The sequence below is a fragment of the Leptonychotes weddellii genome, chromosome 1 (genome assembly GCF_054177405.1).
Source record: "Leptonychotes weddellii isolate Sample4059 chromosome 1, ASM5417740v2, whole genome shotgun sequence".
Taxonomy (NCBI): Eukaryota; Metazoa; Chordata; class Mammalia; order Carnivora; family Phocidae; genus Leptonychotes; species Leptonychotes weddellii.
In genome coordinates, this window is record NC_138369.1 from 3,038,190 (window position 1) to 3,057,715 (window position 19,526).

General features: G+C 58.1%; 1 protein-coding gene across 1 annotated transcript in view; it reads left to right on the top strand.

Moving 5' to 3' along the window:
• KDM4B (lysine demethylase 4B) overlaps positions 1 to 19,526 on the top strand; it is a 132,122-nt gene that overhangs the window by 65,202 nt on the left and 47,394 nt on the right. The window contains 2 exon segments of the mRNA XM_081803684.1: positions 13,294 to 13,343; positions 17,384 to 17,487. Coding sequence (XP_081659810.1) covers positions 13,294 to 13,343; positions 17,384 to 17,487 — 154 coding nt within the window.

Genomic DNA, 19,526 nt, shown 5'->3' on the forward strand with positions numbered 1-19,526 from the left:
GGCCAGGACCCTGCTGCAGTTAACGGACCCACGTCAGTACATTCTCAGTAAGCAAAGTCCACAATTTATTCCGATTTTCTGTTTCCCCCAATGCCCCTTTTCCGTCCCAGGCTCCCATGTGACACAGAGTTGTCATGTCTCCTTGGGCTCCTCCGGGCTGGGACAGTTTCTCAGACTTCCCTGGTATTTGATGCTCCTTGACAGTGGTGCAGAGGACGGGGAAGGGGTTTTGTAGGAAGCCCCTTCCTTGAATTTGTCTGGGGTTTTTCTCATGGTGAGACTGGGGGTTTGGGTTTGGGGAGGAGAACCCCTGAGTCAAAGGCCCTTCTCCTGATGCTATCTCAGCGGGGGGGTGCCATCACCACGGCTTGTGATTGCGGACGTTGGCCTCGGTCCCCTGGCTGAGGTGGGTGGTCAGGTGTCTCCCCTGCAAAGTAACTCTTCCCAGTTTCTGTGCTGTTCTATTTGAAGTGTACTCTTAAAAAACAAAAAAACAAAAGAAACTTCCACTATCAGAAAAGGGAAGAGAAAAGTGAACAGAGCAGCCTTGCACCCAGTGCACACAGTGGACGGATGTGAGCGTCCTGGCACCCTTCTGTCAGAGAGTTTTGATGTGTTTCTTTTCTCCTAACCTTGAGCAGAGGTGGTTTTGGTTTTCTCTTGCTGCATGACCAACCAGCGGGCATGTGGTCTGCATTTATTTGCTCTCGGTTCTGTAGGGCAGAACTGAGGCCTGGGCCAGCCAGCTCCTCAGTTGAGGCTCTCAGAGGCTGGAATCGAGGTGTCGGCGGGCCCCGGGGAAGGCCCACCTCCGGTCCTGTCTGGGTCGTTGGCAGAGTTCTGTTCCTTGCAGTGGTAGGAGTGAGGTCCCACGTCCTTGCTGGCTGCCAGCCCTGGGCTGCTGTCGGCATCTAGAGGTCACTCAAGCCTTGCCATGTGCCCCCCTCCATCCTCAGCCCTACCTGGGATCCCCTCCCACTGGCACCGCGGACTTGAAGGGGGGCCCCCACCCCCCGCTTTTGAGGGCTCACCTGCTTAGGTCAGGCCCACCCAGGGTAATCTCCCTATATCAGGGTGTCCTGATGTGGGACCTTAGTTATTACAGCAAAAACCCCTCACAGCAGCACAAGAAAATGTTCGAGTCACTACGAGCAGGGGCCAGGCGTCTTAGGGGCATCTGAGAACGGTGTCTGTCATAACGCCTTTGTTGCAAACTATAGCTCAGTGCACAGAATGTGCAAAATATGTACATGCCCCAAAGATATGTATTTATGTACCGTTTATTGGAGTCAACCCCTGCGTAATCCCGACAGTGTTGGGAAACGAACCTCCCCCCGCCCACCCCATGCCCCTTCCTCCGCAGCCCCCTCCCCACCCAGAGCTGACTACCGTCCTTCTGCCTCTTCTCCTCCTGACTCGATCGTACTCATGTGGCTGCTTCTGTGGGTCCTTTTCCTACGTGTGTCTGTGGCCCTGGGTGATGTGGCTGAGTGGTGGCTGGATTCGAGCGCCATACAAACAGACTTATTTGTACCTTGCGTTTGTACTGGGAGTTGGGGAGGAAGACGCACCCCGTTCCATGTGGCAGGAGCTGATTTATTTCTGTGGCTGTAGGGTTTTCCGCTGTACGACTCTGCCTCCATCTGTTCATCTGTTCACGGGTGATGGGCGTTTGGGCTGTTTCTGCGTTGGGCCAGCTGCGTACGCCACTTTAGCATTTTTACCTGATGCTTGTGTACGCAGTCCGTTACTGCACGTGGGGACACATTGAGAAATCCTGACAGTAGGGGCCACAGGGGTGCTTGTTGCAGCCCCACGCCGCCCCCCCGCACAGGTGAGGCACAGGCTGGTTGGACACCTGCTCGGGGCTGCGGAGCTCGGGGCGGGGGGAGGGGCGGGGGGGGTGGGGGCCCTGCCACTGCTCCACCCTGCCCTTCGGGTTGGGGGGGCGGCCGCTCAGCCTTGGGGTCAGGGTGTGTCCCAGGTGGCAGAGGTGGCCTGGACTTGAAGGTGTGGGAGGGAGAGGACTCTTCTCTTACGGAGTCCCCAGAACGGTCCCTGAGTCAAGCCCCTCTGAGCTGAAATCGAAGCTGGTAGGTTCCCGTGGGAGACGGAGACAGGGATTCGGGCACCGTTCTGCCATTTTAAGCGCGTGGCTTCAGCGGAGGTCACCCTGGGTGTCCAGGTGGGGCAAGAGGGGGACGTGTTCCAGAAACTTTGATGGGTAGACACAGGAGGCAGCGCCCCAGGCTTCCGCTCGCCTCTTACTGGCCGGTGCCTGATCACATGGCCGCATTTACAGCTGGGAGCCCGGCAAACACTGTCCAGCTACAGGTCGGAGGCGGGGGAAGGGAGAGGGGTGGGTGCCGAACAGAGGTGGTTTTGTGGGTCAGCTCCTGGCCCAGTGGAGTGCCCACTCTGGGTCTGGCATGAACCACGCCAGGACTGATGGCACCTGTCAGGATGGGAGCTCACGGTGTGGCCCCACACCCCCAGAGCAGGGCCAGGCTGGGTGGTGGCCAGGCACCCCCAGACGGGGTCAGGCAAGCCCAGAGGGCTGAGACCTGGGGGAAGAGATGGAGTCGGGCAGCCTGTGGAGAGGGGCGTAGCGGGAGGGTGGGCAGCCAGGCCAGGGGCATGGGACTGTGGGACTGGCTGGTTGGTGGTGGATGAGTTCCTCCCCTCACCACATCCCAGCAAGAGGATGCATCAGCTGGGAAGGCGGGCCCGGGGCCAGCAGGTCAGGCTAGCGCCCTTCTGCTCCACTGGGCGTCATCATCCTCTGTCTCCCTGCCGCTCGCAGACACAGACATCACTGGCCTGTCCCACCACCCCACCGGCTTGGTCTGGCAGGAGCAGATGGCCCTTCACTTTTTTGGAGTCCTTTGTTCAGAGTGGTAACGTGCACCAGCGTAGATTAAGAGATGCAGGGATTTGGCTGTAGGGCACCCCGAGCTCCTTCTCCCAGGCCGGAGTGCTAGGCCAGTAGCTGGAGTCCTCTCTCTGCCCAGCCCTCTAAGAAACTGTTGGTTCTTTTGTTCGAAATGTCGTCACTGAGCATGAATTCCCATCCTGAGACTCTCCCACCTGGCAGCGTTTGGATCAGGAGCTGACTGAGCCGCCGAGTCTGCGGCTGGTGGTGGGGACCCCTCCTCCCGCTGCCGAGCTGGGGCCAGCCTGGCCAGGGTCGCTCCCCGCACCGCCTGGTACTGTAGACGAGCCATCAGAGATTCGGGGTGTGCGTGCAGGGTCTAGTTTCCATGGCAAATTTCTCTCATGCTAGTGAGGTTGCTGTCGGCAGATTTCAGCTTCTCTGAAGGGAGATGCCTGCAAATCTGTGAGGAGAGAGAGAGAACGAGTCTTTGTCAACTTTGCTTAAAAACCTGGCTGTGAATGGGCTCCCCCTTCATGTTGGCACAGTAGCAGAGGCCTTGCGGCCTTCAGACGGAGCGGGGCAGGCATGGGCTGGGCCGGGTGGTGCTCGCGTTGCGAGAACGAGACCTGTTAGCGGCCCTCCTTCAGTGGCCTCCCCTGGAGGCTCGGTCTGCCTGCTCTCTCCAGCCTGATGCTGAGCTGAGCCAACTCAGCCCAGGTGTGAGCTTAACCCTCCCCGAAGCGCCAGTGACCCCGAGTGCCCTGTGGCCTTGGCCTCCTGGACAGTAGGCTGAGACTCACCTGGTCTGACACGTGCAAGCTGGAGCCCCTGGGCATCTGTTGATAAAGATGGTGTAACCCGCGTACTCTCCAAAGCCAGCCCCGTGGTTAAGAGGGCAAGTTGGAGACACCCAGGGGCCCTCACTGTTAGCGTGTGTCCACACGAGGGTCAGTAGGCCTTGCTGTCCGTGGGTGTGTGTGTGTGACAGTGAACGCCGACGTGTCCAGGACATGGGAAATCACTTTAGTAGACCTGAGCCTCCCCCCAGTTGAAGATGTCCTCCTGGCTGCTCTCAGCCAGTGGAGAGAGCTGGACTCCCAGCCACCTTCCCAGGCCCCAACCAGCTTATTGCTGTGTCCTGGGCCTGTGCTGCTACGAGTTGGGGTAGCTGACCCTGGCCTATCCAATTCCTCTGGGCTGCAGACGAAAGGGAACTGCCATCTTGGGCTCCTGAGCCACCAGCCCCATCCCTTCCGAGCTCTCGTGCTCTCACGGACCCATCCCTCTTCCTTCCCACTCACACAGCCTGCATGTTTCAACACAGGCACCTCCAGGGGCATCCCCGCTCCAGCCCACGCTGCCGCCGCCCGAGGAGCTTGGGGGCCGGAGCAGGTGGCCCGTGGGCCATGGGTGTGGGCGCGGCGGGAGGCTGCCTCCGGCATGCTTTATGAGCAGAAATTCAGGCCAGTTCTACGAGGGGGAGACCGAGGTGCTCCATGGCGGCCCCGTGTCTGGATGCTCTGTCCTCGGTGCCTGCCTTTGGAAGCCTCACCTCAGAAGTCCCCCCCCCCCCCACCACCATTTCAAAAACATCAAAAACAAGCACACATGTGACTTGGCATTTTCAGTCCCGTCCTATAACAAAAATAATTCACAGGTCTAAAATAAACCGGGGCTTGGGATCGGATGCCTCCAGTTCGGCATTTAATGGCAGGCTCGACACCACTGGCCTTGTAAAGTCTCTTTCTTAATTAACGTGGGCTGGCCACGTGTGAACCGGGCCCAGCGCCTCCGCATCCGCGGTTCCCATGGGGCCGTGCTGGGCCAGCACCCCTTTGTCTCCGTCCAGTAGGCCCGTCCATTTGGCATCCTCGCCACGGTCATCCCATCGGAGACTCCCTGTTTTCGCTGTTTATCTCCTGTGTGTGTTTCAGTAGAAACGTCATTATTTGAAATCCTTGACGCTGCTTGTGCCAGCTACTGAATTCCATTGCCTATTGTCCCGTAAAACGATCCATTAAAGATAAAACCGCCGTGGCTCAATAAGGCTCTTTTCTGGGAACAAGCCACCCTGGGCCTTGGCCGGTCCTGTGTCCCCAGCAAGTGTTTGTATTCGCTGCATCAAGGGACCCCAGCACCGGGACAAATGAGGGAGGCTGCCTCTCCGCAGAATGAGGTTCCTTGGGAGTTAAGATGGGATTTCTTGATAGAAATTGGGCAGCCGTCCATTTGCTGTCAGACAGTTCCGGCTGCCCACTCACAGAGGGGGCTCTGTGGTCCCGGCTGAGCTTGCTGCACAGGAGTCCCCCTGGGCCGGAGGGACTTGGAAATGCACTCTGGTTTCTCTCCTGAGTGTCTGGGACGGGGTCCTGGTGTCTCTCCCCTTCCAGGTAGACTGGGCTGGTGACGGCTCTTCCTCCTCCCATCCCAGTGGGCACAGGGACCCCAGGCTCTCCATCTTTGCAGGTCTTTGCACCTCTTCGCTCATGGTTTAAAGGCAAGTCTGTCTGCTGGATGCTTTTTCTAACGTTTTATTTCTCCAGACTGGGGTGTGGGGTGACCATCCGCCCCAGTTGACCCGTGCCACCCGGTGTGACCATTGTTAGTGCTTCTTTCACACTCCACCATCGTGATAAGGCCGCCCTGCTCACGCCCAGGATAGTGAGCGCTTGTGTCATGAGGTCAGTCGGAGCTGGTGTCAGATCACGAGGTGGTCCCCTTACCTCGTTCACTGAAGGACTGGCTCATGGGGGAGGGGACATTCTGATACGCGTTTGTGGCCCTCCTGCTCTGGTCAGAGGCTCTGAGTGGTCACGTTACCCAGCAGCGCCAGCTTCGCTGAGATGCGCATCGGTTCTCCCAGGTCAGACTCTGTGATTCTGTCAGTGGTGGGCACACGCCCAGGTTTATGTTTGACCTCCTTTGTGGGGAGGAGCTCCTGCTTCTGGACCACAGACAAGGGCAGGGTCTACCCTAGTGGGTTTCATGGCCTGCTGTGAATGTCTTTCTGGTGCAGAGGACGTCAGGCTGTCCGCACGCCGATCGTTCTGCTTCCTTACTGGAATGCTTCATTCTGTTGTTTACCAGCTTGTTCTTAGCTTTCCCAGGTTGAACATTGTGTTGTTTATAAAAGAGTTTGTCACTTTGGCAGCACATCTTTCTGCCCATGGGTCCTCCTGTCCCCGTGCTTTAATAAAAGAGTTTGTCTCTTCCCTTCTAATTGTTATTGTCTTTTTATCTTTTTTCTTGAGCTATGACAGTGGCTAGCATCTTCAGTATGGCACTGATGAGTGCTGTCATAATGGGTGGCTTTCCTTGTTTCCGACTTTCCAGAATGCCTCTCCTGCCTCATCATGAACCATGACCATGGGGAGGTCCCTCCTAGGCTAGTTGGCTAAGAACTTTTATTTAAAAATTTTTTTTTCTTTTAAAGATTTTATTTATTTATTTGAGAGAGAGAGAGTGAGAGAGAGAGCCCAAGAGGGGGTAGGGTCAGAGGGAGAAGCACACTCCCTGCTGAGCAGGGAGCCCGACGTGGGACTCGATCCCAGGACTCCAGGATCATGACCTGAGCCGAAGGCAGTCACTTAACCAACTGAGCCACCCAGGCACCCGGCTAAGAACTTTTATACTGAATGGCTTGCTGTTTTACATAGAGTTCTATTTGTGGGACTGTTTTTGCAACCCTGGGGATGACAAGACCCTCTTGGTCTTATAATACACTTTGGTGTCTGATTTTCTAAGATTTTACTTAGGACTTTGCAGCTATGTGAGACTGGCCTATCATTTTCCTGTGTGTCTTTGTTCTGTGTTGGTGACAGGGTTTCCCATTCATTCATTCCTTCATTCATTCAAAAATATGCCAGATTCATAGAAGGAGTTCAGTAGCATCTGATCTCCTTGTCTGTTTGGTAACCATGTGCATAAGTGGGCACAGCCCTTTAGCGTGACGGTTTTTTGGTGCTCTCAGTAAAACCACCAGGGCCTGGTGCCTTTTCCAGAGGGGTTATCTGTAGGTTTCTGGTTCCCCTGACCGGGCTCATATTAACCTGGTGGATGCCTTGGTTCAAGGCCTAGAAGACACTGAAGGGCCAGGTGCATCTCTGGCACTGAGCCCAGAAACTGGGGCAGGGACTGACTCATTGCTCCCATGTCCACAGGGCTGGGGCCTTGTTAATAGATTTATCGAGGCATAACTTACCTGCCATGCATGAAATGCTGGACACAGAAGTCACCTGATGTGCTTGGACATTTCAGTAGATCCAGTTGATATGGCTTGTCTCAGTGGTCACCAGATGAGGGGTGACCACTCGTGACTGTGTTCCTCTGGGCCCTCCTGCTCCACTAACCAGCTCAGAGATGGTGCCCCGGCAGCTGGGAGGCTTGTGGGGCAGCCCATTGCTTGACTAGGTCGTTCTGCTTGGCCCGCCCAGACCACGGGGCCGTGTGCTGGAACTGTCCAGCCAACGTGTGGCTAGAGCGGGTGCTGGCTGTATGGGCCGATACGGGGCTTTGTGTTTGAAGATTGCAGCAATAACGGCTTTTCTGCATGCCCAGCACATGGGAGCCCTGGGCTTGTGTGGGCGGCTGGCTCATGCCAGGTGGTCTCCAACTTGACACATGGTCTCAGCACTTCCAGTAGCCTCTGCCTTCTTGTTTCTGTTTCCGTAATTATAGCATGTTAAACGGCCAGGGGCCTGTCTGCCCAGGCCTTGTGCACACAGTGTGAAATTAGCTTCCTCACCCTCCAACACGCGTCAGGCTGAGCTGACATTTCCAAAGTGCTCCTGGCTGGACCCCTGCTCTTGGCATGTGTTCTTCAACAGAGAGGAAGGCCAGGGAGATGAGCCTTCTCATCATGGCACCTGATCGCCGGGAGCCGCGTACAGTGGAAGCTGTCAGACTTGGCGATTGTCACCGGCAGAGAGTCGCATGAGTCTTGGGGGGGAAAAAAGTGTCACGGTGTTGCACGTCTTGACTCCGAGCAAGACAATTCCATGCGGGGGCCCCAGGAGGGGCTGAGGGGCCTCGTGAGAAGGGTGGTTGGGGATTTGAGAGCCTTGCCCCCAGCAAGTCTTGTTACCCTTGCAGCAGGCAGGAAAACGTACCGTGGAAGTGCTGCTCTCCTGGCAAGGGACCTGAGTCCACCTGTAACGGGGCCCTGAAGCCTGGGGCAGCCAGCACGTCCGAAAAGATGAGGGGTGGCCCGCCGGCACAGCCCCTGGGCTTCGTGGGGGTGGGTGGGATTCCTTCCGCCGGAGTCTCACGTTGCTCATCCTTTGCCCCATGAGCGTGGGTTTTCTTGGTGGTCTGAGAGTCAGCAATCCCTCTGGCATCGCTGGTCCATGGCCCGGGAGAGGAGAGGCAGAGGCCGCCCCCCCGGCAGCCTTTCTGAGGTTCCCTGTGGCTGTCCCCATGGGGGCCGTGTGGGGCAACAACACTCAGGATCCCGGGGCTGATGGGGGTCAGCTGGCCATGCTGCAGGCACCCCAGTACCCTCGTCCAAGGCATCCTGCCACTCCGTCCCGGGCCAGGCGGCCGCGGGCACTCACGCCTCTGGCTGGAAGGGGGCCTGCACGGCCCAAAGCCTTGCTGCTCATCATCATTGTAACTAACGGCTCCTGAGCAGGTCCCTGCTCTCCAAGATGGTCTGTGTTCCTCTTCATGACACACTCATTTAATTTTTAACTCACAAGGCATTTGCTTATTTATTTTCATTGTTCTTGATAATAATTCTAAGCCATTAGAGGGGAAAATTATATTCAAAAATGCTGTTTCACACTTTATTTGTTTGATGATTTAGAGCGATAGAAAATAGCACATTTGCTGGCTTTTATAGTCTGGTAATTATTCACATCCATCAAGCCAGTCCGGGGGAATAAACAAAACACCAAGAAAATGACACTATTAATAGCATCTTCCCCGGCAGACAAGAAGACTCTCCCCGGCCGGTGAGTCAGTAAAATGGCGGTGGCCTGTCCCTTGGCCCGCAAGCAGTGCAGGCTGCAGAGGACGCCTCTCCTTTTAATTACCCAGCCCTGTCCGGCCCCAAGAGCCGCCCGGCTGCCAGGCTGAGGCCTCCGCCCACCCAAGCACCCGCCACCTGCCTGGCGTCACAAGCCCTGGAATATATTAGGCCCCCGAGTCTGTTGTGACCCAAGCAGGCAGAAGCCTCCTGACGTCTGGGGCCACGCAGTGTCCCCAAGACGGCTCTGCCACCAGCTTGGGCTCAGGCCTGGCCTCCGCAGGGCTGGCGAGACCTCTCGCCCTCTGGCCTCAGTGTTACAGCAGGAACACGGGGTGGGCCGGATGGTGTACCTCTCTAGCGTCCAGGCTGCACTTGTAGACAGGTCAGACCCCCCTGTGTGTCGGGCTGCAGGGCTCGGATGTGATTGCTCACCGCTCTGGACCCGGCCTTGTGGGCAGGTTTGCGGGTTTCAGCTTTGGCTTCTTGGGGTGGCCGTGATTGGGGGGGGTTGCATTCCCTCCGAGTACCTCAAAGTGTAAATGAAGGAGCAGGAAACACAGGGAAGGCTGGGGGACGCCCACCGTCCTGGAGTGGCCCATCTGGTCCCTCCCCAGACCTGGGTGTCACTTCCTTCAGGAACTCGGTGTCTGGGTGCGGGTCTGGCAGCTCACCATCACGCCTGAAGCATGTTCCTTCTGGTTGGCCGGTCGTTTGGACCGTGAAATGGCTGGACAGTAGCAGTCTTTCAACCACTGTGCCTCGCACGTCTTGTATTCTCACCTGGGGGGCCCGGGGCCTGGGGTCTCCTGTTGCCTCCCATGTACCTTATTCCTAATCTAAAACTGTTTTATTTTCTACCCGAGGCCCCTGATGTCTGCAGACAACTGCCTTTCCAAAAAGGGCGTCTGGCAAATGATGCCTGAATCTGGCTCTGTCGGCCTTCTGGGCAATTCCACGGCATTAAACCGGGAATTATGGAGCCTATCTGGTCCTGCTGCAGCTTCTGCAGGGTCACCTGGAGTGGTTGCCAGGGATACCGTTCCGACAGTGCCGACTTCCAGGACTTTCTGGTTTAGTGTTGCCCAGAAGTACATAGTGTAGAACGTTCAAAAGCAGAGAGAACATGCAGAAGGGGAAGGGCTGGTGAAACATAGAGATAAAGACCCCAAGCGGGACACTTTGTAGAAAGTTCCAGACTCCTGCCCGGCCCGCTTCAGGACCGGGACACATTCTGTGTCCCTCAGACTGCTGCAAGCAAGGAGTCCGAGCGATTCCCTCACAGGTGGCCATTCCTTCTGCAGCCTTCCCCAGGACAACCCCACCCCGCCCCTGCACTCCTGCATTTCTGGTTCTGCTCTCTGAAGCCTCCAGTCTGCTAGCCTTCTCACGGCTCACCAGGTTCTGGAGATTGTCCTGCCCACTTCCTTTATCCAGCTTCTCCAGATTCTTCCACCGTGACTTGGGTGCTGGGGCCTCAGACCCAAGCCCAAGCCTGGGGGAGGAGCGTGTTGCCAGGTGCCGTCTTGGGGTGGGACGTGGCTGGCCCTGGGGGAGGTGTTGCGCTGTTGGACCAAGGGGACGACATCAGGGCCGATGCGCAGCAGCTTGCGAGGGGAAGCCAGCCTTGCCGGAGGGGTTTCCTGACACTGGCTGAGAGAGGGATGGGGAGAGCCAGTGGAAGTTCTGAGAGGGCTCTGGGGTTGAGCGAGAGTGGCGAGAGGGGCCAGGGGTAGGCCTCCTGCTGGCCACCCGGAGTGGACTGGACCAGAGCACCTGGGGAGACTGTCCGAGGAAACCATGCAAGAACCCTTTGTCACCGGCCGACTGGGGCTCCATGTCCAGAGGGGTTTGCAGGCCGGCCAAGTGGATTGATTTTGGCCGTGAAGTTTGACCCTGTGATGGGGACGGAGGTCCTGGGGAGCGAGACAAATTTCTCCCATGTCGGTGACCAATAAAGCCAACTCTGTTTTATGGCCCTGAGAGCTCGCTCGCTGATGGCCAGACAGCTGCTCCTGCCTCGGGGGTTGGTGAGCAGACATGCCCCACCCAGATGGCTGCGTGTCCCTCTTTCCTCCCCGAGCCAGGCCCGAGAGTCAGGGATGCCCCCTCCAGGTGGCGGGACGCGGGATGCGGCTGTGACCAGGATGACGAGGCTCTGCTGTGGGGGCCTCTTGGGGCCTGGGGGGACTTTTCTCCAGGACCAAATGTCCGTCCCTGTTGGGAGGCTAGCTACTTCTGTAGCCAGCTCACCTGGGCCCCCATTGCGGGGGGCCTCCCAGGGCACCCAGAGGGCCGTGGCATGGAGAGAGGGCTCCATGGGAACCTACAGCCCACAGGGTTCGCAGCCGTCGGAAGGAGCCGTACAGACGGAGCCTTCACTGACCCCCCTCTTTGGGCAGGCGGTCCGAGCTCGCTCAGAGCTGTGTGTCAGAAGGACCCACGCCCCAGTTCTGCTTGCCTTCCGCTGAGATCTGAGGCTTGCCTCTTACCAAGGCCCCTGCGGGGGCGGGGGTGTGGGCTGGGGGGCACATCCCTGGCGTTGGGGCTTCTCGGCACCCTGAGGCTGTCGCTGGGTTGTTCCGAGTGGTGGGAGGGCAGCTTTCCCTTGGCGGTTGGAGCCAGAAGTCCCTGTGGCTGTCGGCTTCCTGTCCACCCATGCTTTATAATCCCTCCAGGGGCCGCTCTTCTGAACGCTCGGCCCAGCGTCCTGCAGTCTGTACTTTCTGATAACAGAGGAGCCACGTTCCAACATATTAAACTTTTAACATCCACCAGATTCAATTAATCTTATCTTTACAACTCCCAATTACAGGCGGTAATTAAGTGAAAGCAGCATTGTAGACTGGGGATATTGCATTAATCATCACAGCCTTGGAGCCATAAATTAGTTGCTCCCATCCTCCGGCATCTTCCCAGAAGGACCGGAACGTTTCATTTCCTTGTTTGGGGGGGACGTTAATCCCACAAAGGTGCTTTGGATTGGGATTAACTTTTATCATCCTTATGTAAGTGATAAAAGGCTGTTTAAAGAAGAGTCACCTCATCTTTGTCCAGACAGTGGAAAATTCTCCGCCGACAACAGAATCGAAGGTGCAGGGCCATCTCCTCCAGGGCCCTGCGGGTGTGCCCAGAAATTAATTATTTTTATCCTGGTAGATTAGAGACTGCCTTATCTTTTGGCCCTGCCCCCTTTTATTTTATTAAAAAGCAATAATAACCCTCTCGATTGGAATGGACTGAGCCAGCTGCAGAGCCTGGGCCGGCTTCCATGTCCTGGGCTATTTCTATCCTGCCTCCCGCACTGTGAGGGAGGGTGGAGGGCTTGCTGCACCATGCGCCCCCATGTCTGACTCGTTCTAGAATGTGAGGTGTGCTGGCGCAGGGTCTTTCCCCTCGGCACTGTGGACGTGGGGTGGGTCATTGCGCGGCGTCCCTGGGTGCTGTGGGGGCTGAGCAGCATCCCCGGCTCCACCCCCTCCGTGCCAGGAGCACCTTGTCCTGTGCTCGTGACAACCGCAGATGTCCCCAGACATGGCCCCGTGTCCCCTGGCGGCAGGGTCACCCCTGGGCGGGAAGCGCAGCCCTGGAGTTTCTCCCGGATGGGACTCGGGTATGCTCTAGTAGCTGTGTAGACAGTCTTTACTGTGCCCCGTCCTTCTTAGGACAGACAGACGGCCCGTGCTTATAGCTTGGTGGTGTTACGGACCCACACGCCAGTTCTGCCCGCCTGTGCCTGAACACGGAGGTTTTCATCCTGCCCAGTCCGGGGTGGTGTGTCAGCTGGGTGGGGCCCCTCGGCACCCCGTGCCCAGGCTGTCCCCGTCGGGAGAGAGTCCCCGCCATCCCAGCACGCCGACTTCCGCACACAGTGTTAGCGGATGTCACTCTGGCTTCATCTGTTTGCAAACTTTCACTTTCCATCTTTCTTATTTATGACGGAGCCTCAGGAATCTTTCAAATGTAAAATGTGTAAAAATAAAACTTAGGCAGTGGTGACAAATGAAGTGTTTCTCATTGCTGAGGCTTCTTCCCGGGTGGCTCCCGGGGCTGGGGGAGTGGGAGGCAAGGGGACTGCCAAGGGGGGCGGGGGGGGGCTCCCCGGTCTCCTCTCCGCCCCCCCTCCGGCCCCTCCCCTGCAGCTCCAGTCCAGTGCTTGCTTTTTTAGGTTTTGCTTTTTAAGCCTCATGGAGTAAACGTTAAGTGCCACTGAGTGGGAAGCATGTCCAGCCTGGCATCCGGGAAGGCCATCACAGCCTGTGGGGGCCCCAGACCGTGGCCTTCCGTGTGAGTCCCTGCCCTGACAGCCTCCCCGCTGTCCTTTACCCTTCTCACAACACCCACGGTGGCTGCGGCTCAGTTCTGCTCTGAGGCCGTGGCCGCAGCCCCGGGGCCCCTCAGATGCGTGGTGGCCACACGACGTCGCGTCTGACGTGCCTCCCTTCTCTCGTAGGTACGCCATCCCGCCTGAGCACGGCAAGCGCCTGGAGCGGCTGGCCATCGGTAGGTGTCCGCGCCCCTGGGCTGGGGGCTGGGCTGCGGGTGGGCAGGCGCCGGGGGGTGGGGGCGGCAGCCCCGTGGTCCTGGGTCTCCCTCTTTGTGCGAGTTTCCATCTCTGGGTGTGATGGCGTGCCGGAAGATGTCACTGTCTGATTTTTCCATTTCCTTTCCCACTCGTGATCAGATTGCTGTGCCACCCCCCCCCCCATGGGATTTGTCACATTGTGAACGATGCACAGGATGCCATTGCTTTCAACTCTGTTTTTCCCGGGTTGTTAGCACGGAGCTGCCAGATGTGACTGCAGGCTCCCGCGGGCCGGAGAGGGCAGCCACGTTCTTTTGTCTTCCTCCCGGCGCCTGGTGCCGCATCACACCCTCCTCTAGGTCTTACAGTCTGCGTTTAGTCTGGAAAACGAGCAGTCCAGTGATTGTGCCCCGCAGCTGCATGGTGACCGCAGGCTGTCTGCTTGTGTGTGCGCGGGCTGTGTCCCTGGGCTCCCTCTGCAGACATCCCCTCCAGCAGCCCCTCAGGGGTCTCTTGGGCTGAGGGGATTTGTCAGGGAGGGTCCCAGGCTGTGTCTGGAGAGGAGGCACTGACCACTTGGGGTAAAGGCAGACCCTCAGGACGTAGGATCCTTGGAGACAAGCCAGACCCCCAACTGGGTGACGCTGAGGCCCCCGACCACCCCGACAGAGGGGCTGGTGGGGTTCCCACATTGCTCCCCATCACAGTGCCCTGCTCTCTGTTCTGACGCCAGGTGGCTGTAAGCGCCTGGGACAATGTGAAGAGACCCCGCTGGCCCAAGGAGTCTGGCCCTCACTGGCAGGCAGCCCCCAGGCTGGCGGGGTGGTTGGGGAGCCGGCCCCGTTGTTCAGGAGCTGCTGGGACAGTGCAGGGGCCCATCCGATCACCCTGACCCTCTGGGTGGCGGTGACAGGCAGCCTGAGCCCTCTCCCCTGGCAGCCATGAAATCTTCCAGAAGCCATCACTCAGTGTTGGTGCAGCCTCCCTCATGTCCTGCTGCTGTCCTTTGTCCCTTCCTCATGCCTTCCCCTAAAGAATGCCCACCGTGCTCTTCCCCTGCCCGTGTTGACTTTGGAGATGGAAATGGTGGAGCTTTCTGGAAAATGGGCCTCCCGTCCTAGCTGCCCCCAGAGTTGCCCATCTGTTCAGCAAACGGCTGCTACACACAGCTTCCCCGAGGATGAGGACAGGGGGAGGCTTGTCAGAGAGTGGGGCCAGACCCCCAGGCCCAGGCTTGCCCAGCCCCGAGGCAGGCCCTGTTGTCGTGTTCACCTTTCTGTTGGAAACCCGGACTCTGTCTTCACGGGCAGGGCTGAACCCCACTATCAGGAGCATGCTTCTCACCGTGGAAATGCCAGTCACGGTCCTAGCAAAGAGCGATTTCTCTTATTTATCAAGATCTAAAATAAAAACCAAATTAAAATGTTTTCCCACCGTATTTTTTTAAAATGCAAATTTAGACTACAAATACTAATTTCAAAATATAAGTTAAAAAATATTTTTCCCCGTTGTTTTCTTTTCCTGTTGCCACTGTCACAAATCACCATGGAGTCAGTGGCTCCAAACAGCGTGATTCTCTCTGTTTCCGCTGTGAACCTGAAACTGTCCTAAAAGAGCCCAAATTAACCCCCCAGGCTCATTCCCTCGTGTTTGGAGGTCAGGAGTCCAACATGGGCCTCGCTGGGCTAAACCCAGGCATGGGCTGGCCTGGCTCCTCCTGTGGCTCAGGGCAGGCTTTCCCACCCGTCCCGGCCTCCAGAGGCACTGGCTCCAGCCTGTGGCCGGGTCTGTGGTCACATGGCCTCCCTCTGCCTCGCTCCCATGGAGACCCTGTGGTGACACTGGGGCCCCCATCTCAGGGTCCTGCACTTAATCCCATCTGTGGAGCCCCTGCCACTCGGAAGAGAACATAGTCCCAGGTTCTGGGGAGCAGGACGTGGACATCTTGGGGGACCACTGTTGAGCTTCTCTCCCCTACACAGCCATGGGTGAAAGCGCCACTGAATGGTCCACCCGGGTGCTCTCTGGTGACCACAGGGCTGGCATCACCCTCCCTTGTCTACGTCTCTGCTTCGTGTCCCCTGGGATTTTGCAGTTAGCCGCGCCCAGCGTGTTCTTCCTCTCTGTGCCTGTTCTATCAGAAAAGAAAAGTCTTGGATGATCTGAGTGCCACCTAGAAAAGCTAGACCCGGGATTCTTTGGGGCCATGGCTACTCTCCCTGGAGCTGGGCCTGCTCCCCACGTCCTTCCTGTCCCCGAGGCCCTGCTGTCCCTAGATCTGGCCTGGTTTGCTTTCTGGGCACATGCGGGAGGTTCGGGGGGCGGGGTGCTGGGAGAGGAGGAGCCAGGAGCTAGAGGCCTGTGGGGGCCACCTCATCGTTGCTTCGTGATCAGTGTGGACTCATTAAGTCACTCCTCGGCACGGGGACCAGGGCTGTCTGCCCTGGGGGAGGGTGGGAAGGTGTGGCGTTGGTGGGAGGGCTGGCCTCATGCTTCCCCTGCGCCCCTCCTCAGAGGGAGGATGGGAGAGGTTCTAGGGCAAGTGAGTCACTGCCCTCCTCCGTGTCCCTTCCAAACTTTTTGGGGGACATGCGTCACAGACTCCATTATTGAGATGGATGGAATGAGTTTGCGATGAATATGGAAAATGAATAGCTGAGCTCCAAATGGGCTCGCTGGGAGAGTCGTGGAGCCCACGGAGAGAGCATTAATGTGTTGGCGCATTATTGGTACTAATCACTTGAAATGTGCGCCTTTATTAGAACTTTAATGAGAGCCACTTAAACTGTGCATTAAAAAGAGGGACTGCAGAGAGGCCGCGGGCCGGGCAGCAGGGGCTATAACTCTAATTGAAACACTTTTAGCACCGAGGAAAGTCGTTGGATTCAGTAATCCCTCGCACTTTCTAGAACCTCACAGTTACAGTCGTGTCCTTGCCGGCGGGCTTCCCAGCCCCCACCCCCAACACTGTCGCTTAGAAGCCCCCCCCCCCCCCCGCCACCAGCAGGTGTGTGGGTGAGGCCCTGTGTCTGTACACAGCACATCCATACACACGCGAGTGTGCCCTCTAACTGGCCACCCGTCGGGGGTGTCCACGGTCTGGGTCGGCCCCCGGGAGGGTCCCCAGGCCGGTTGTTCCTGGGGGTCAGTCCTGGAGGGAGCTGCTGCTGTGGCACATCCCAGACCTTGCCGAGTTTGTGAGGCAGCCCTTCTTGGCCGCCTCTCGGTGACGGTTCGGGTGAGGAGCCCAGCACCTTTGCATGGAATCCCGGGGCTTTTCTTTAACCTCAAGACCTACATGTCATTGGTGGGAGCTTCAGCCAGTGAGTGAGTTAGTGAAACACATTTTCTGAGCAAGTAGAGCTGATGGTCTGCCTTCCGTGCACTTGACGAACATTGTTTTAAATGACTTATGTGGTATATGCCGTGAGACAGGAAGCATAGCTGAACGTGAACCACCTTGTGTGTAGCAGATGGTCAGGCCTGGCCCAGGCTGCTCTGCCCCTTTCCCAGCACACCATGGGCCTCGGACGGTCAGTTGGAAGGCGGAGCCTCCGCCTCCGCCTGCCGTGGGGACCACGTGTGGGAAGAGCCCAGGGGAGCCCGTGCCCACATAGGGGGCCCCCTCCCTCTTTGCTGCAGACTTGGTTGTGGGGGGGGGGGCACTGCTCACGGCTCCCTGGGTTGAGAGCATCTGCTCCCGTGTCCCGTCTCCCCGGCTGCACCATTGCCTTGGCTGAGCGACTGGGCGCATGCCACGTGGCGGGTTTTATGTGGGGGGTGCTCAGAGGGGAGTTCTGTGCAGCTGTGCCCTGGCCTACACCCCATCTGTGACTTTGGGGGTACACTTTGTTGCACAGATGGCCCTGGCCCACCCTTGGCTCTGGGCTCACTAAGCGGCAGGGTCCTGTGCATTTTGTTCCCTTGGAGCCGCAGGCCTGATGGGAGGCGAATGCTGCCCAAAAGAGGCCTGCTCAGCTCTGGCCCGCCAGACTGATGCCCATCTTTTCTGCTCCAGGGTTCTTCCCCGGGAGCTCCCAGGGCTGTGATGCCTTCCTGCGGCACAAGATGACCCTCATCTCGCCCATCATCCTCAAGAAGTATGGGATCCCGTTCAGCCGGGTACGTAGGGGCTGCTGGGGCCCCGGCCGAGGGGACCACCAATGTCCCAGGAAGCTGGCTTCTTAAGCCTGCAGAAGGTTCTAGAACACTGGCAAGCCAGGGGGGAGGGCAGGTTGGCTGGGCAGTCAGCCTCCAGCTCTACTGTGGTGGGGAGTGAGGATGGAAGAGGGGAGAGTTGGGTGGGGTCTTGCCTTACATAACTCCCACTCCCACGCTCAGTCCCCTGCCCTGTGTGCCTGTTGGCTGCCCCCCCCCCCCGCCCTCAGGGTCCTACAGGGTTGGGTTGCAGTGGATGGGTAGCTACTGCCAACTTCCCAGGAAGCCACAGGACAACTGGGCAGGCCCCTCCGCCCCCCGCTTCGTCCTGATCTCTGGGTGCACCCCATGGCCCACTGCAGACGTCCTTTGCGAGAATGAATACCTGTTTAGAAATGAAATATCTGGCTCTCCCACAGCGTGGAGACTGTGAACTCATTCAGTTTGCTGGTCCAGGGAGTGCTCCGCTTGTCCCTGGGAAAGGCTGTGATGAATGAGGCCTGAAGCTGGGCAGTCAGGGTGGGGGGGTGGGGGGTGGAAGGCCAGCACCCAGGTCTGGGCCTTCATTGGGGGCTCTGCCCTGGGGTGGGGCTCGGCAGGTATCCACCGCAGGCAAGCCTTTCCCTGCAGACAAGCCTCCTGGATGGGAAGGTCTAGGCCTGTGTCCCCAGGGTGGTCTGGACCAGAGGGATGTGCCCAGAATCTTCCGGAGAGGCCCGAGCAGACTCTGGGCTGGGTAGTGATGGCAGGCCAGGGAGAGGAGGCCCCTCCTGGGATTCTGGTTCCTGAGGGTCTCCATACAAGAGCATTTGTCGGGTACGGGAGCAAGTTCTGCAATCAGATCCTCATGCCGCACTCTTGCTAGGAGTGTCAGTGAGTTGGAAATTGCTTCTGACATTTCAATCACATCGCCCACAGCATTAGTGCTCAGATCGGGGATTCGCTCTCGCTGTCGGGCTCGTCCATCAGAGCGCGGCACGTTCTGCCCTGAGAAATGCAGGTTTCCATGCCTCCGTCTCCTCTCCTCGTCTTGTGATTTGAACACCGCCGGTTACCAGGAACCTCACGGACAGACACGGCATTGCTCCCAGGAGTGAGAAGGACTTGCTTTCCTGTGGGTTGTGGAGAGCGTTCTCCCAGGCGGTGCTTCCTAGAGAGAGAGCGAGAGAGGGGCCGGTCAGAGGTGTCCCCTCCCCTGCGTCACTCTCCGCACGGCACTGTGCTTGGTGCACGAAATGCCTGAAAGCACCCGAAGGCGGTGGCCTCCTGGCCCTGGGGCAGCTGGCTCTCAGAGGCCGTGCTCCCCTGCCACCAGCCCGGCCCTCAGCTGCCCACGGGCCTGCGGGGCGAAGGCCGAGGCTGGGCCAGCAGTGAGCAGGGAGCAGCGTTAGGCTCCAGATGAATGCCCCGTCCGGGTCCATGTGGGTCCCCTCATCTGAATTCCTGGCAGCCCCGGGGGGAGTGACTCCCACGCTCCACTTATAAATCTTTGTAATGGTATTTACTTCTAGAAGAAAAAGCAGATCAATAGCAGAGCTTTTTAATAATTAAAAGTGTGTATTTCTGTAATCTGCCATGGACTTCCTCATTTATCCTGCGAGCGCTGGGGGAAGCAGCTGAATTCAGGCTTCCTCCATGACTGGCGTGTGGGCTGGCGTTCCTTGCTCTGCTTATGACTTTGCCACACGGCCTATCCATCATCCCAAGTGCCTTCTAATTTATTGTCGGGATAATGTGGACGGCGGTGACACGGAGGATGGACACCGTGGGCTTGAGACGAAGCCACCAGGATGTCGGTTTTGTGACAGGAGCATCATCTCCTTGCCGGCCTGAGCACATCAGTTCTAGGCCTTGGTTTATGGAGGGGTCGTGCGGGAAGGCGAGGCACTGTGGTCTGCCCGAGTGGGGGGCCGGAGGCACCTCCCCTCACACCCAGGCTCTCAGAGCTGGCCCCGCGGGGACCCCGCAGCGTGCCCGGGAGACTCCCCACTCATGCCAGGCCT